The sequence below is a fragment of the Ursus maritimus genome, unplaced genomic scaffold, assembly GCF_017311325.1.
Source record: "Ursus maritimus isolate PB19 unplaced genomic scaffold, ASM1731132v1 scaffold_1, whole genome shotgun sequence".
In the NCBI taxonomy this organism is placed as follows: Eukaryota; Metazoa; Chordata; class Mammalia; order Carnivora; family Ursidae; genus Ursus; species Ursus maritimus.
Window position 1 is genome coordinate 53,871,508 of NW_024423343.1, and position 17,190 is coordinate 53,888,697.

The following is a 17,190-nucleotide window of genomic DNA, read 5'->3' on the forward strand; positions in this document are numbered from 1 at the left end:
AGCAGAGGAGCCCGATGTGGGACTCGATCCCGGTACGCCGGGATCACGCCCTGAGCCGAAGGCAGACGCTTTAACGACTGCGCTACCCAGGCGCCCCTGTAACCACCAGATTCTAAACATACTTTCATTCTAGCTGTAAGATACACGCAACTTTTTAGTACCCTATTGTAGCTCAAATCCTTCAGCAGCAACTTAAATTCTTAAATTTGCAATTTTAAGGAACTGTGACTTTCCATAGATGGGCTCTAGATTATAATAAAACATTTCCTTAATCTTAACAGTTCTTTCAATTTCCAGTCTCTCTATGGGAAGGTATATAACTTATAGAAACAGGTATTCTTACATTTTTAAGTACAGCTCAAAGAAATACAGTATTAAAGTTATAAAAATGCCAATTTATTAAGTCCTTCAAATACAGCACTTCCTTTGTAAGTTTCATATTAAACCTATAAAGGCACCAACACAGGACCTTCTGGATTAAACATTTACAGAGCAAGACAGCATCTGAGACAAAAGGCATCCTGGTATTTTCTGTGGTGTGTAGTCATGAAGACAGTGGCTTCCATTTTGTAGCTAGGAGACATTCCATTTCCTTCCTTGTGCCCTTCCGTAGAGGGCAATGACTAACCTACTTTAAAAGCAGAAATTCTGTATACATCATAGATACCCAGTACAAGCAGCCTATACCAGTGAAGCCACCAGCAGAGGCACTGGATTTAGTCAGACCCACTTACCAGCTACTAACAGTTGATGTTACTCAACCTCACTAAACCTCAGTTATTTCACCAGTTAAAAAAAAAAAAAAAGAAAAAAAGAAAAAAAAAGATGATACCACTCACTTCACAGGATTGTTAGAACAAGCATTACCTATTGTCTAGGGTCAAATCTCAGCACAGTGTCTGGCTAATAAAGGATGAATTAAAAAGTAAATTATTAATGCAATAATCATTTCTAGGATAGTATTCAGCAAAAATATGTAGACTTAATCAGAATCACTGAGACCAACTTAGAAGGGACCTTAGAGATTTTCATTTTATGAAAGAAATTAGTTCCAAATACAGAAAGTAACTTGTAGGTGGTAGAGGAAAATGGAGCACACACAAAATTCCAGAACAGAACTCTTTCCATTGTGTTCTTAGGTTTTGGAACTCCATCCTCTCTTATTTTACAGCTTTATAGTGACAAAATTTCAATTTTTAAAGAGTACCTTCCCGGATGTAACGTGCATACAATGAGGTACAAAAGATGTGACAGAACTGTGTAAGAATGGATTTAAGAGGGGCGCCTGGGTAGCGCAGTCGTTAGGCGGCTGCCTTCGGCTCAGGGCGTGATCCTGGCGTTCCAGGATCGAGTCCCACATCGGGCTTCTCCGCTGGGAGCCTGCTTCTTCCTCTCCCACTCCCCCTGCTTGTGTTCCCTCTCTCGCTGGCTGTCTCTCTCTGTCAAAATAAATAAATAAAATCTTAAAAAAAAAAAAAAAGAATGGATTTAAGAGGTTGTCCACCAGCCAATACTAGACCCAATCAACAGATCACATCAGAAAATAGGTTTGACTATATTGAAAATAGAGACATGCCCCTGAGGCCAAACATAGGCAAAAGTAAATGTGATGGCAGTAAGACCTCATTTGCTTTTCTGACAGGGTAGCTCAAGAAACTTGAGCAGCAAGCTTCATCAAAGGATTTCAGCCTGGCAGCTGCCAAGGTTAAATTAAGTAAATGTAATTGCATGTTTAATGTTTGTCTGAAATAATTGTTGATTCACTGGGGGGAAAAAGCCTATTTGTGGACCAAATATAAAAATGTCAAGTGGACAACAGCATGCCAAGTGGAAGAAGAGCGGCCTGGGTCCTGAATGCTCTTTCATGGATGTGTTACTGGGCAGACCCTTGTGTACTGCAGCTACCCGCCATTACCTGCAAGAGAATCCAGATATAATGTCTCACTTCTACTGAGGACCCAAAACTGGATGGAACAAAAAATATTCTGGATAAGAGTCAAGATTCTAAAATTTTGAAACTCTGGAATTAAATCCAGCAAGATACAAATTTTAGGAAGGATAAATATAGGTAATTGGACTGTAAAAAATCAGACTCCAGGGAGATGTGGCCAAAATGGCATATACAGAAAAGACAAGCTTTGTTAAATCCAAGTTCAATGTGAGGTGACAGTGCAATGTCCATCAAAAATGCATTTATTAGTGACTAGAATAAGGAAATCATTGCTACTACTCTGGCACATTTAGGCTTAGACACATCACTTTAAGAACATCAAAGGGGGGGTGCCTGGGTGGCTCAGTTGGTTGAGCATCCAACCCTTGATTTCAGCTCAGGTCATGATCTCATGGGTCGTGGGATCCAGCCCTGCTCAGCGTAGAGCCTGTTTGAGATACCCTCTCTGTCCCTTCCCCCTGCTTGCTCATGCACTCTCTCCCTCTCGCTCTCTAAAAAAGAAAAAAAAAATTAAATAGAATTTTTAAAATGAAATAAAATTTTGGGGAGCCTGGGCGGCGTAGTTGGTTAAGTGCCGACTCTTGGTTTTTGGCTCAGGTCACGATCTCGGGGTTGTGAGACTGAGCTCTGCATCAGGCTCCGCACTCAGCAAGGAGTCTGCTTGAGACTCTCTCACCCTCTCCCTCTGCCCCTCCCCCCACCAAAATAAATAAATCTAAAAAAAAAAAAAGAACATCAAAGAGGCACATATGAAGAGACACTGGGATGGTGAAGGGTCTAGAACTCACAGGAACAAAAGCTGGGTGGAGAAGATGTGGGGGAACATGAGCTGCCTTTAAACACTGGAAGAACTGCCCTTCAAGAGAGCAACTAGTCAATTCTTTATGACTACAAAGACAAAGGTTACATCAATGAATAGAAGAGGAAGATGGATTTCAGTCTAATAAGCAAAAACCTCTTAATACCTGAAGATTTCAAGTTGGAAAAGGCTTCCTGGAAAGGCAATAAATTCCCATTTGGTCACAGCAAATGTTCGGGACGACTGGTTATCTGTGGCCTGGGGGATAGGGGAAATTACACAATTATGTTTGGCAAAAGGTAAGATGAGAGGATTTCTAAGGTTCATTCAGTCCAAGCTTATAAGAGCCAGGCAAAAAACTTCTTTCTTTAGTTAATTAAGAGCTGAAATCTTAGTGAGGCAAGTGCTTATTGAAATGTACCAAGTAAGATGAGGTTCAACAGGTTTGATCCTCAGTCATTTCAGAGCCCAGAAAACTACAACCTTCCCTCCAGCACAGGAGCCACAGGCAGGGACAAAATCAGTATCTGTGCACATAATCCTTCACTAATAGAGACGCTACTCATGCGTACAGACTATATTTTATCCATTCTCTGTCAGTATAACAAGATGCTGCCAAAAAAGGTTAAATGGAATCAACATGAAATCAGCAATGATTTCTGTAACAATGAGTGGTTTTGATATTGTTTTATTTCTTCCCAGCACATTTTAAAAATCACACATGGGCATTTGCTTATAGAACAGTACAGTCTAGGAAAAGCAATAAAAGGAGAATCCAAACATACACCAAAAGCACAGTATATAGACTATGTTTTGAGCCCTTGTGCAAAACAGTATGGCTCAGTCTGAACTGACAAAGCTGTGTTGAAATCTCTCAGGAATTTCCCTTCCCACTACATATCAACGTTTAAACTATAAATGTAAAGAGAAGAACTGTTTGTATGCATTAGTTACAGCAATATAATGGCTTACATACAAGAGCTTACTCACATGTAGTTTCCAAAAGATTACTACAGTACTGGCAGGAATATGTACTGCCTTGGAGGAAGACTCAGGATAAGATATTATTCAAGTCAAGTTGTATCAGAGCCAAGTATTTCACAGGCTTAGCAAAAAAGGACAAAAATTAAGAAATATAATCTACACATATTTCTCATAAGATTTATCATTGTCCAGGAACAGAAATACTCATTATTCTGAAGGCACCATCACAGAAAAAAAGACTGACAGACAATATAAGGAATAGAACCCCCCTCCCCCCACAGGCCTTGCTCCTCAGGGAGCTGTGTGAGCTAACATCCAAAAGCATGTAGCGGGTATCTCAGGGACTGAGTGAGTAGGCCACATCCACTAAGCCACATCTTAGGGCTACTAAGTTGGGACAATGGAATGAAAATCTAAGAATGAAAGTACATATAAATCCCATTGACTGAATGGATATATGGAGTACAGGTCCACCAAATAATTAGTGAAACAGACTAGAATAGGTGATCCAAACCCATGCTGTGGAAGGGATTTTCAGTATTTCTACATATAACTACTTATTCCTGACATATTCTTGAAGAGGAATAGCCCTGAACTATTAAACAATCTCAGTCTTTAAAGACTTAATGTATCCTCTCCCACATTTTAAACAATGGCTATTTCATGGAAAAAAAAAAAAAATCCCAACAAGGCACTGTGAACTTTTGGGGATATTCCTTACAAGGCCCAAAAAAATAATTATTTATAGAAACTGTATACCAGTACAAGCATTTCATGTCCTTTACGGATATGTGAACAAGATTACTTTAAGGGTCAAACAATAGATTTCATAGGGTGCTCATGTTGTTCATGAAAAACACTGCTAACAGTAAGATGCCCGAAAAACAGGTGTTCGTGCTGCTCAGAAATCCACACTAAAACATTCTTCTTCTCCTTCTTAGATTTGGAAGTTCAGTCTCTGAAAAATGTTCTTAATGATACTTAATGTAGTGTTTTTCTTCCTTGTGGGGGAAAAAAAGGGTTCTAAAACAACCTCTTTTGGGAACCAAAAAAGAAACCTTTCATGTTCACAGAACTCAAGTTAACTTCATTCTGTAATGGTTCTTTGGCTTGAGTGTTCCATATATCAGTGGGACGTCCTTACTCATGTTTGTTAAGAAATTGTTGTGGTTAGAAGAGCACAGAGCTCATTCTCTGAGGATCTTCCTAGGTTCAAATTGGAATGCTTCAGGTTCACGGGAGACTAAACACCTCCCAGGAATATAACATTGATTTAAAAAATAATTAGAGTGATAAAAATCTAGCTAACTATATTCTAAAGGGGTCTGATTATGCTTCATTAATAAAACTATAAAATTTTGTTCTCAAATCAGTGGAAATACGAAGATGAAAAACTAAAATTGAAAGAAAAACCCACATGCAAACAGAACAATGAGTTCCCACTCCCTCTGAAGAAAACAAAATCTCTTAGACCTGGGTGCACTTTATTAATAATATATGTTTCTATAACCCTGTTGATGTTACAAGTAGCTTTTACAAATTCCACACTAAAGACAAACAGTGTGGTTTAGGAAGCAGAAAGCCAAGTAACTTACATCCTTCACAGCAGGCATTCTATTCGATAGTTTAAAAAAAATCTTTTACATTTTCTGAATTTCAGCATCAATGTATACATTCTTTCCTTTTCAGGACACTGAAATTAATAAGAATTCAGTGAATATACTGACATATAGTTAATTTGGAGCCTTGAGCAAAGCCACACTTCCATAACTCATAAAGCCAAAGGTGATTCTAGATTCTTCAATCCGAAACTAGCACTTGTTATTTTCAGCTTTTCTCCCACCATGAGCTAAGCACTAATTAAAAGCAAAGATGCCAAAGATTAAGTAGTAAAGGAAAAACTATTAAAGCTGTCCTTAATGCCTGTCACGGTGTTTCTTAAAACGTAGAGACGCTTTCCACAGCATTCCATTAGGGCTGCTTTAAGCGCCAGCACATGCAGCTTGTGAATCAACCCATAATCAATAACTGCTTGTGTTCTACATTTATACAGAATAGATGCTCAACCACACCCAGCCCCGTTTGAACAGCTGAGGTTACACACTTCAGCTTGGGACTACAGGGCTTCTTTGATCAGCTCTGGTTAAGAAGCTGTAGCTAAAAAAGAAAAGGACAAAGAAAAATCCCTGGAGCCAGCATGCAGAAAAGCATCCTCACAAATGTGAGCTAGGACTTAGCAGTTACTAAGACAATATTCTGCAAACCAGGTTTCCTTGCAACCATCTGTATCTGACACAGTATACACACTGATGGAGGCTCACCTTTCTTGCACTTTTGTTTTCCAAGATATGTCAGCACAACTATGTGCACTAGAAGGCTTCCAGCTTCATAACTAACTCTTAAGTAATAGTACTGAATATGTAAGTATTTAGGAAGTAAACTTCCAACGCCTCTGAAGAGGAAAGAATTCAATCCTCTTTCTTGTGGTAAAATGCTTGGCACAATAAACATGTGGCTTCTACAATTCTGACTGAACTAAAAAAGCTCAAGTTACTATAATACGAAATTCACTTGTGCACTGTATTTTGCACCAAACATTAAGGCATCAGTTTCTGTAAGGGTCAATAAAGCCTGTTCATATTGAGTCTTTAGTATTCAATGCCACTTCTCACTAGCAGCAAGTTCCTAGTCCCACTAAAACCTCAACCCAAATGTGACATCAACAAATATTAGAAATATGACTAATTTAAGAAAGACAAATCAATGTTTATGTTGTAGTAAAAACCAAATAGGTTATGAGCTTTTAAAATTTTAAACAAACTTATTCAAAACGAGTTTAAAAGCCTCACATAAACAATGTACTCCAGGCTTTAACTTTTATGAAGCCATTTTCAGATATTTCAGAAATATGAGGCAAGGTTTACGTGCCTCTGTGCATAATCAAGAACCCAGTTCTCCACAGAAACTAAGTATATGCCGAGGTATCGCTCAGAAGCAGGTGTGAGAAAGTGGGGAAAAGGCTATCTGATTTACTAAATCAGAGTGAAACAGCACTGGTGAGTGTTCATGTGTTTCAAAATAATCCCTGTAGACATGATTCCAACAACAGAATGTAGTCATCACTATAAAATCAAGGCTGGGGAGTCCTGCATACATGGAAGAAGAAAAACAAAGACATAAATCACTAATTTCCATAAGGTTCATGTAGAACAGTGAACACAACAATTTTCAGCTGTGACATTTATAGTTTCCTAATATCAAATACAGATTTCTGAGGTTGTTGAAATCTGAACTCCCTGGGAAAGAATGTTATAACAATCACGTGCAAAGGAATGGATCTGCTTATGAATCTGTAAATTTTATTTAAAAAAGTTACTCAGAAACATGTATACACTCCAGTGAGATATTAGTACTGTATTAAATTTTACATTTTGATCACCAGTTAGAGAAATTACCTTCATGAATAGATAGATGCATTTTATAAAGCTGAGATTTTTATAATTCTAGAGGCAAGTGTAATTTCCTCATCAAGCATCCAACTATTTCAAATAGCAAGGGCTTTTAAAGCTAAGATCTGCTGGAAATTTTATAATTAAAAATAAATCACCAATGAAGAGAGGCAGCTTCTAATAAATAAATATTTAGTTTTTGTTGTTAAACTGATATTTAATTTTGATTTGCTTACAGATTTTAAGTTTATTAGTTTGAGGCCAATTTTATTAAAAATTGTTTATCATTTTGAAGTCTTAAAAATACCATTTTGTTGATTTAAATTTTCACTTTTCTGGATAAGTATACTTCAGATATAAAAGGTATCAAACTGCCCAAAAATACTTTGGAGCTGTTGCTACATAGACAGACAGTGTGTCCTTTTAAAGGATCGTCTGCACTTTGACTTACATTATCTGATCAAATATTAATTTTAAAAAATTATCAAAAGTTAGGTTTTGCATTAAGAAAAGAATCCATCCCAAAATGTGAATCATGAACCTTGACAGACAGTGACTCAAAGTAATCATTTCATTTATTTTAATATCCAGGTTCAAATGTAAAAATGTTTGTTAAATGTGATTAACGTTCTCCCTATTACTTAAGAAATATGATATTTTAAACTTTTGATTATGGCATGTGTATTAATACATTTTTTTCAAAATTTAGGTTAAACCAGTAATTCAAAAAAGGTGTTAAACCACTATTAAAAACTAAACTGAAACTTTACTTTTATATGAAAATTTATCATGTTGTTTGGGTTAATTAAAAAAAATTTGTCACTGAAACTTGAGGTTTTCAAATTCAACAGTTAAATGATAACTGTGTTTCATTGGCCAAACGATTCTTTGAATTGGAGATATTAAGTGTAAGGAGTCTTCCTTCTTCTGCTCCCATTGCAGCTTCTTCTGCATCTCAGCAACAAGAATGTGAAATCAGAAACATTAGGACTCTTAAGCTGAATAAAGGCATTCATTTCATGGTAAACCTGTTCTTCACATACAATGAGTGATAAGTCAGCTTTTCTTATAAAACATATTATGAAGGAACTAGGATACAACAAGAGGTTATCTCAGTTATTCACATACAACTCATACCTCAGTAGAAACAGAAACACGGAGAACAAAAAACATGTCCCCTAACAATAATTTTTAGACTGATTTAAGGTTCTATAACTGTATACTAATTTCAAAGAAAAATGTAGGCCAAGCACCTCACAGAACTGAAGGTATCCTAAATAACAGGTTGCCTATATTCTTCCATGAGTACCCTCCTTAATGGCCTACTCACACTAGAATGTGTAATCACTCCTCAACGGAATCCTTCCCTAGATACCTGCTTCCCAGAAACATCCTTTTAAAAAGAGGCTAGGTAAGCAGTGAATGACACCAAAATCTGCCTTTGTTCCCAAGGGGAAGCATCAATACAGAACAGCTGGCAGCATCTTCCTTTGAAATAACGACTAGCAGCCTTGTGCTGCCTAAAATTTGAAATGACAACCAGTTAGCGGTAAACTGATGCACCTACAATGAGCGAGATTTAGGAATACCACCTGTCAATCCATAGATGTAGAAACAAAACAAATACAGAATGAAACAACTTATTTTAAACCACAAACAAATTTTGCTGAAAATACAGTCCATGATATATTTGATTACTGGTATAACCATAGTTGAAGACTTAAAAAAAAAAAAAAAAAAGTGACATTTTTCATAACAACCGTAATGGATTTATAAAAGGTTTTTGTTTCCAAAGATGTTATTGGGGTCCACATATTCCTTGACAGACTTCAGCATCCCAAAGCCGACATCAGAGATACTTTCCTTTAGCCACTGCTTCCGTAACTTGCCCACTGGAAAAACAAAATCAAAAATGCTTCAATATACACTATGATGCTGGGAACCAATCAATCTTGTGACCATGAATGAACAAACACTGTGTGATAAATGCTTTTATTCAAAAATGAGAAATGTTTTGCTTTATTTGATTTATTGAGCCCACCAGACTATCAAGCTCATTAAGCCCAATGTATTCCCAGGGGAAGCCTGAGCTCCACAATGTCTCCTTTCTCTGTAAACTATGAAACGGAGATATAGGAAGCTTGGGCTGAGATTGAGGCCCACTTACAAATAACAAAATGAGAAAAACACGCATTTCAAAAGAACCCACCTCCTGTCTTAACTACCAAAACACGCCAAAGTTTCAGAGAAAATGAAGTTAACTAAAGAAAAACATCATCTCCAGATGAATTTGTTGGGAATATTATAGCAAAAATGGCAGGATATACATCCATAAAATATTTTAAAGCTTAAAATAATTAAGAAAATCTGAACCTTTAATGGGTTTAAGAAAAAAATGTGTTTATGAAACTTTTATTTGCATTTTATTTTCATATTACTTTTAAATAAATTTACATGTTCCCAAATAATGGTTATTTTCTTTCTATTGTTTTTCCAGAATTAAGACTTTTTTAGGCACTAAATAAATACCTAATCCATTTTAAACTTAATCTTCTACTTTTATACATTGTATAATGTCCCCCTTCTCTGTTTCTAGCTCTTGCTAATTTGAGAATAATGAAGTAATATGATGATCCACAGCATGAATTATCTTTTTAAGGGCACCCTTTAAAAAAAAATAACCTTTTCTAAGTAGAACTTTTATAAGAAAGGATATGCACTTAATCTGTAAAAAAATTTTGACATGTTAACTTGCTTTAGCATTTAAAGCAATATGCTAATTTATCTGTGGCAAAATGGATAAATCTTTTAAATTTACAGATAGGCTTATTTGTAGTTAGTACTCTGCAAACGTATTATTATAATAATTGAATTCAAATGGTCATTTTCCACAAATGTTCATTAATGATCCAAAGTCATCAACAGTGATTTAATTGGCCAACTGAAATGGAAACCTTCTTTCATTAAAGTATTCAGCCTGTCATTCTAAAATGCGATCTCATTTATCAGGCGGCAGTGATACACTGTAGCATCTGCCATTTGGAACCTTAAATACCATTTCCGGCTCAACTCAAACCATCTTTGTGTCCAGTTCTCCAGGAAACTATCGAATTGTCATTAAAATTACAGCATGGTATCTTAAGCGAAATATTTCTGCTTGACTTCTAGAAATAAAAAAGTTTGCTTGTATTAAGATGGGGAAAAATGAGATACAGCAGGAAAAAACTCTTAAATTCAAAAAGAAAACAAAAAAACTGTCTAAAAGAGCTCTAAAACTGGAAGCCAAACAAAACAAATTCTTATTCATGCAATCTCTACCACCAAAAAGATGTTGACCTGGTCTTCCTACTATCTCCCTTGCACAACTCATCACAATGCTTTAGGCTTGGTTTTGCCATCTTCAAAGATATTAGAATCTATGAAGTCTTTCACCTCAAGTAGCTTATGATTTTAAGCACTCAAAAAAGTTGTAAATCAGTTAATTTCAGATTTGCTCCAACGGATTAAAAAAAAAAAAGCAACTACTTTGTGAGTGATAGAAGTTGCATTATTATAAGCTACGCACACTGAGGCAGCTCAAGAGAGAGGGGTGAAGAGCAGTCAATGCTAGTCTCCACTGTTATCTGTAATATAGTTTCACTGAATGTGTCCTGTGGTTATGGATGTAATTGTCCTGAAAAGACTGCAAACAACTGCTCCAACAAGATGGAGCACATTAGAACCTCAGCAGGATGCCCAACAGCTAGCTTGTCTGTCTGGTTTTACACCTCTAGTAATAATGCAATTCCACAAGGAGCTGAACCATCGTCTGAGAAGCCACCCAACAGCCATTGCATATTTAATGAAGTTGCTCACCAAGCGCTGGAAAACAGAAGGTGCTTGGAGTGCATCATTAGTTCTGTCAGAAGGATAATTTACACATCTATCTTGTCAAATTTTCTATGGTTTATACTTTTACAATAATCAATCTAACATACATTTGATTAGTGAACTAGAAAGTAAAAAAAAAAAAGGCAGTACAGGCAAAATGGCTGTGGCCCCTCATAAACATATTTAATGAAAGAATTTAACCCCTTGATGGCAGAGGTCTGAGCGCTTCTTCCTTCAGTGATAATAACAGATTTTGAACTGAGGTCAGAAATCATGGCCTATATAATTAAAGTGACCAGGAAGCTTTTTAGTTTTGCTTAACAATTTAAGGCAGCTACACTGTAGGATAAGTGTACAGGCAGAAAACACAGTTTAAGTAAAAATGCTCAGCCTTTCAAGCCTTTAAGACGATTAGTAGAAATAATCTTCATAAAATGCTAAAGAACCTTTGGTGGCTATCTCAGATGAATCAATAAATCAAAAACAATAACAACAAAATACCAAAGACCGTAATCTCAAAGAGAGATCACACTTCAAAGTAGAAGACTTTTATTCTAGAGCTAAACAACAACACTAATAATATCCTTCGTACAATCCTTATTTGCACTGCAAGGCATTTAGAAATTAGCTGACTGTACTGGTCTGGATACGTGTAACACACGTGTGCACAAATACATGCATGTTTAAACACATGTAGAACTCATTTCAGAAATGGAAGAAATGACACTCTGTCCTTTATGTAGCATGCCATATTGGAGGAGGGGAGAATGGATAAGAATAGCAAATAATAGGCAGCCGAAGACTATTTCAGCATCCCTTGTGTATATTCACACAAATTATTCATGACAAGACATATATACATTCTTACCACATGAAGCTTATGCCTCTTTCTGAACCTGGATTATCTGACATGGGATATTCATGACTATGGACTCAACTACATTCTTTTGACTTATGATTTTCCAGAAGTATAAACCTAGTCTGAGAGCTAACACTAGAGCTACAAAAAGCCAAGACAGGGACCTTGTACTCCACAATTCACAGTTATCCTAAATATATGATACCCAAAGTCTTAAGCTGGGTATTTAAGAGTCTTAAATATATTTTTAAAGATATAAAAACTTGGGTGCCGGGGTGGCTCAGTTGGTTAAGCGTCTGCCTTCAGCTCAGATCATGATCTCAGGGTCCTGGGATTGAGCCCCGCATCGGGCTCCCTGCTCAGCAGGGAGTCTGCTTGTCCCTCTCCCTCTACCCCTCCCCCACCTCGTTTTCTCTCTCTCTCTCAAAAAAAATAAAATAAATAAAATCTTTTAAAAAAAGATACAAAAATATAGACCAGCTAAATGCTGAACATTATCACAACTAATGGGAAAATTCTTTTTCCACTTAAATTAAAAATGGAATTTACCTATCAGTGGTTTCAGTGGTCGCAATTTTGCCCTCCAACGTACATGTAGTAATGTCTACAGACATTTTTGGTTGTCCTAACTGGGCTGATGTTACCAGCATTGAAAAGGACAGAAGCCAGGGATGCTGCTAAACATCTTAGAATGCACAGAACGGTCTCCAGAACAAAGAATTATCTGGACCAAAATGTCAGCAGTGCCAAAATGAAATCCTAGACTATGTGCTTCCAAGGGGCTATGTCTTAGAAGCCCAAACAGTTTCCATAAGGGCAACATACTTCCACTGCTACAACCAACTGGATTAGTAGCAAATGGTTTATTGCCATTTGCAAGGTGAACTTGCTCTAAATTTGAGGCTACTGACCAAACTGAGAGAAATTCTGGAGAAAGTGATAGACGGAAGTTACATCTGAGAACATCAATGGCACTGATGACTACTGCTACTTCATTTTAAAAGTTAACTCCTAAAAACTTGAATTCAATATCTACTGAAAAAAACTTGTAGGTCATTTCTTGCGCCATTTCCACATGTGGATATTAGCATTTGAAATGTAGCTAGTGCAAGTGAGGAAATGAATTTTTAGTTTCATTTCATTTTATTTTCTTAAAGATTTTATTTATTGGGGCACCTGGGTGGCTCAGTCGTTAAGCGTCTGCCTTCGGCTCAGGTCATGATCCCAGCGTTCTGGGATCGAGGCCTGCATCGGGCTCCCTGCTCAGCAGAAAGCCTACTTCTCCCTCTCCCACTCCCCCTGCTTGTGTTCCTCTTCTGCTGCCTCTCTTTCTGTCAAATTAATAAATAAAATCTTTAAAAAAAAAAAGATTTATTATTTATTTGAGAGACAGAGAGAGAGAGAGAACACAAGCAACAGGGAGAGGAAGAGGGAGAGGGAGAAGCAGGCTCCCAGCTGAGCAAGGAGCGCCACTCGGGGCTTGATCCCAGGACCCCAGGATCATGACGTGAGCTGAAGGCAGACACTCAACTGACTAAGCCACCCAGGCACCCTGTGAATTTTTTATTTTAATTATCATTTTTTTAAGACAGAGAGGTGAAAGAGGGGCAGAGGGAGAGAGAATCTTAAGCAGACTCTACACCCAGTGCACAGCCTGACATGGAGCTCGATCTTACAACCCTGAGATCATGACCTGAGCCGAAATCAAGAGTTGGATGCTTAATGGACTGAGCCACCCAAGCGCCCCTAATTTTAATTAATTTTAATTGATTTAAATTTAAATAGCCACAAGTAGCCTAGAAGGTTTTGTATTAGACAACACATAACAACATTTAAAAAAATTTTTAACTAAAGTCACTTTTGATAGATTCACATCTGAAAATATCTATAGGGATTTTTTTCTGTTATACATTTTCTAAATTTAAAATCTATTAACATATAGTGTATTATTAGTTTCAGAGGTAGAGTTTAGTGATTCATCAGTTGCATATAATGCCCAGTACTCATTACATCACATGCCCTCCTTAATACCCATCATCCAGTTACCCCATCCCACCAGCCCCCCCCGCCCCCGCCAGCAACCCTGTTTGTTTCCTGTAGTTAAGATCCCTTACGGTTTATCTCCCTCTCTGATTTCATCTTTTTTTTTAATTTTTCCTTTCCTTCCCTTATGTTCATCCGTTTTTTTTCTTAAATTCCACAGATGAGTGAAGTCATATTATGTCTTTCTCCGACTGCCTTATTTTGCTTAGCATAATCCCCTCTAGTTCCATCGGCGTCATTGCAAATGGTAAGATTTTTTTTTTTGATGGCTGAGTAATATCCCACTTTACACACACACACACACACACACACACACACACCCCACACCACACATCTTTATCCATTCATCTGCCGAGGGACATCTGGGCTCTTTTCATATTTTGGCTATTGTGGACACTGCTGCTAAAACATTGGGGTGCACGTGCCCCTTCAAATCACTATGTTTGTATCCTTTGGGTAAAAACCTAGTAGTGCAATTGCTGGGTCATAGGGTAACTCTATTTTTAACTTTTTGAGGAACCTCCATACTGTTTTCCAGAGTGGCTGTACCAAAATGCATTCCTACCAACAGTGTAAGAGGGTCCCCTTTCTCTGCATCCTCACCAACATCTGTTGTTTCCTGAGCTGTTAACTTTAGCCATTCTGACTGGTGTGGGGTGGTATCTCATTTGATTTGTATGTCCCTGATGCTGACTGATGTTGAGCATTTTGAAAATATTAACTGTTAGCTAACCACATGAAACTACGAAAGTTAATTATTTTCTAACAATCTAATAATGTAGTACAGGCATTCTCAGACTAGCGAACATCTTACTTAGAAGAGTCTTGGATATAAAATTGCTGGGAAGGGAAAGTTCTCTTTAGAGGTCCAAAGAGAAGTGTTAGTATCTAAGCCACCTATTCTATGATGGTGATACACCTGAGGGCATAAGCTACAACAGGTAGCTTCTGTAATTGCATACGTGGAAAGGCACAGGGATCAATACATTCTTTACAACAGATTTTCTGTCAGTTCTCAAATCTGTTTATCCTATGATATAGCTGTAATAATTAAATGTTCAGTGAAATTATGGGTTAAATTGGTTTTTACTGTCTGGTCTTGAAATCTATTTACAACATTTCTTCAGTGGAAAAATATTATAATCAACTAATAAGTTTTGTGAGAAAAAGCCAGTCACAAAGAAGAAACCAAAGGAAAAAAAATTAAAGTACAAAACAAACTCTCTGCTATATTATGGTAATCTGATATTCAGTATTGGAAAGGCTATACTCATCTGGTAGGCATCAAAAGATCAAAATCACAACCAGGATACTGACATTGATATAGTCAAGATACAGAACAATTCCATCGCCACAAGGATCCCTGTGTTGTCTGCTTTACAGTGACCTCTTCCCCACAACCGACTCCTGGAAATTGTTCATCTGTTCTCTATTTCTATAATTCGGTCATTCCAAAAATTTCCTAGAAACAGAATCACACTGTATGTAATCTTTGGGGATTGGCTTTTTTTACTCATCATAATTCCCTGGAAAGTCATCCAAGTTGTTGCATGCACTTATAGTTGGTTCCTTCTTATTGCTGAGGAGTTGACCATGGTATGGATGTACCAACCACTAGCTGAAGGACATCTAGGCTATTTCCAGTTTGGGACTATTACACGTAAAGCTGCCCTGAATACTCATGCACAGGTTTTTGTGTGAGTGTAAGTTTTTAATTCTCTGGTATTCAATTCTCTGGTATACACAAGAGTGTAACTGTTGCGTTAAATGGTAGTTTCACGTTTGATTTTATAAAAAAAACTGCCAAAGTGTCTACAGAGTGGCTGCACCACTTTGCATTCCCCTCCAGCAATGTATTATTGATCTAATTTCTTCATATCCTCACCAGCATTTTTTAATTTTAGCTCTCTGATAGGTGTGTAGTGATTTCCCTTGTGGCTTTAATTTGCATTTTCTTAATAGCTAATGATGTTGAGCCTCTTTTCATGTGATTATTTACCATCTGTATATCCTCTTCAGTGAAATGATTCTTCAGCTCTTTCGCCCACTTTCTAATTGGATAGTTTGCACCTTACTCTTGAGTTTTGAGAATTCTTTATATATTACAGACACAGGCCTTTGTTGGACATGAGATTTGCACGTATTTTCTACTTCTCCATAGCTTATCTTTTCATCTACTTATCAGAGTCCTTTGCAGACCAAACGTTTTTAATTTTAATTAGATCCAATTTATCAACTTTTCCTTTAATGGATTGTACTTCTGGTGACCAGCCTAAGAACTCTTTGCCTAACTCTAGACCCTGAAGATTTTTCCTAGTTTCTTCTAAAAGTTTTATTATTTTATGTTTTACATTTAAATCCATAATCAATTTTGAGTTAATTTTGGTATAAGGTGTTGAAATTTAGGTCAAGATTCTTTTTGGTGTGGGGGGCTTATGGATGTCCACTTACTACAGCACTGTTTGTTGAAAAACTATATCCCCCCCCTACTGGACTGCTTCTGTATTGTTGTCAAAATCAGTTGGACATACTTATGGGAGTTTTCTATTCCCTTCCACTGACGATGTTTCTCTCTCTCCTCCAACAGCACAGTCCTGATTTTACTAGAGCTATAATATAAAGTTTTGAAACCAAGTAGATAAATTCCTATGACTTCATCTTCTTTTTCGTAATTGTTTCAGGTATCTAGTTCCTTTGTCTTGCCATATAAATTTTAGAATAATCTTTTCTATGTCTACTAAAAATTTTGCTGAAATTTTAATAGGAATCGCATTTAACAAATAAATAAATAAATCTGGAAATGACCGTCTTCACTCTGCCGAGTTTTCAACCAATCCATGAACACGGTCTCTCCACTTATTTAGGTCTCCTTTGATTTTTTTTTCATCAACATACTATAATTCTCGGAATACTGATCCTGTAAATATTTTGTTGGATTTATGCCTAAGTATGTACAAATCTTATTAGATTTATGTTCACTTCATTTTCTTTGAAGCAACTGGAAATGGTATTGTATTTTAAATTTCAGTTTCTCTAGGTTTGTTCTTAATATTAGAAATGTCATTGATTTTTGTGTGTACTCTTAAATTCTGCAATCTTGCTGATCTTGATTTTATAGATTCTTTGCGATTTTCTACATAGGCAATTATGGCATCTATTAACAGTAAGAATTTTATTTCTTCCTTTCCAATATATATGTCTTTTATTTCACACTATCGTTTTAACAAAGGGCTTC

At 36.7% G+C, this 17,190-nt stretch overlaps 1 protein-coding gene across 2 annotated transcripts in view; it reads right to left on the reverse strand.

The window, feature by feature from the left end:
* Window positions 1–3,422: 3,422 nt before the first annotated feature.
* The window catches only part of AGPS (alkylglycerone phosphate synthase), a 136,210-nt gene continuing 122,442 nt past the window's right edge, over window positions 3,423–17,190 (reverse strand). For both annotated transcript variants that reach the window (XM_040643467.1, XM_040643464.1), the window contains one exon: window positions 3,423–9,075. In XM_040643467.1, coding sequence (XP_040499401.1) covers window positions 9,033–9,075 — 43 coding nt within the window. In that variant the 3' untranslated portion in view covers window positions 3,423–9,032. The remainder of the gene's footprint in view (window positions 9,076–17,190) is intronic.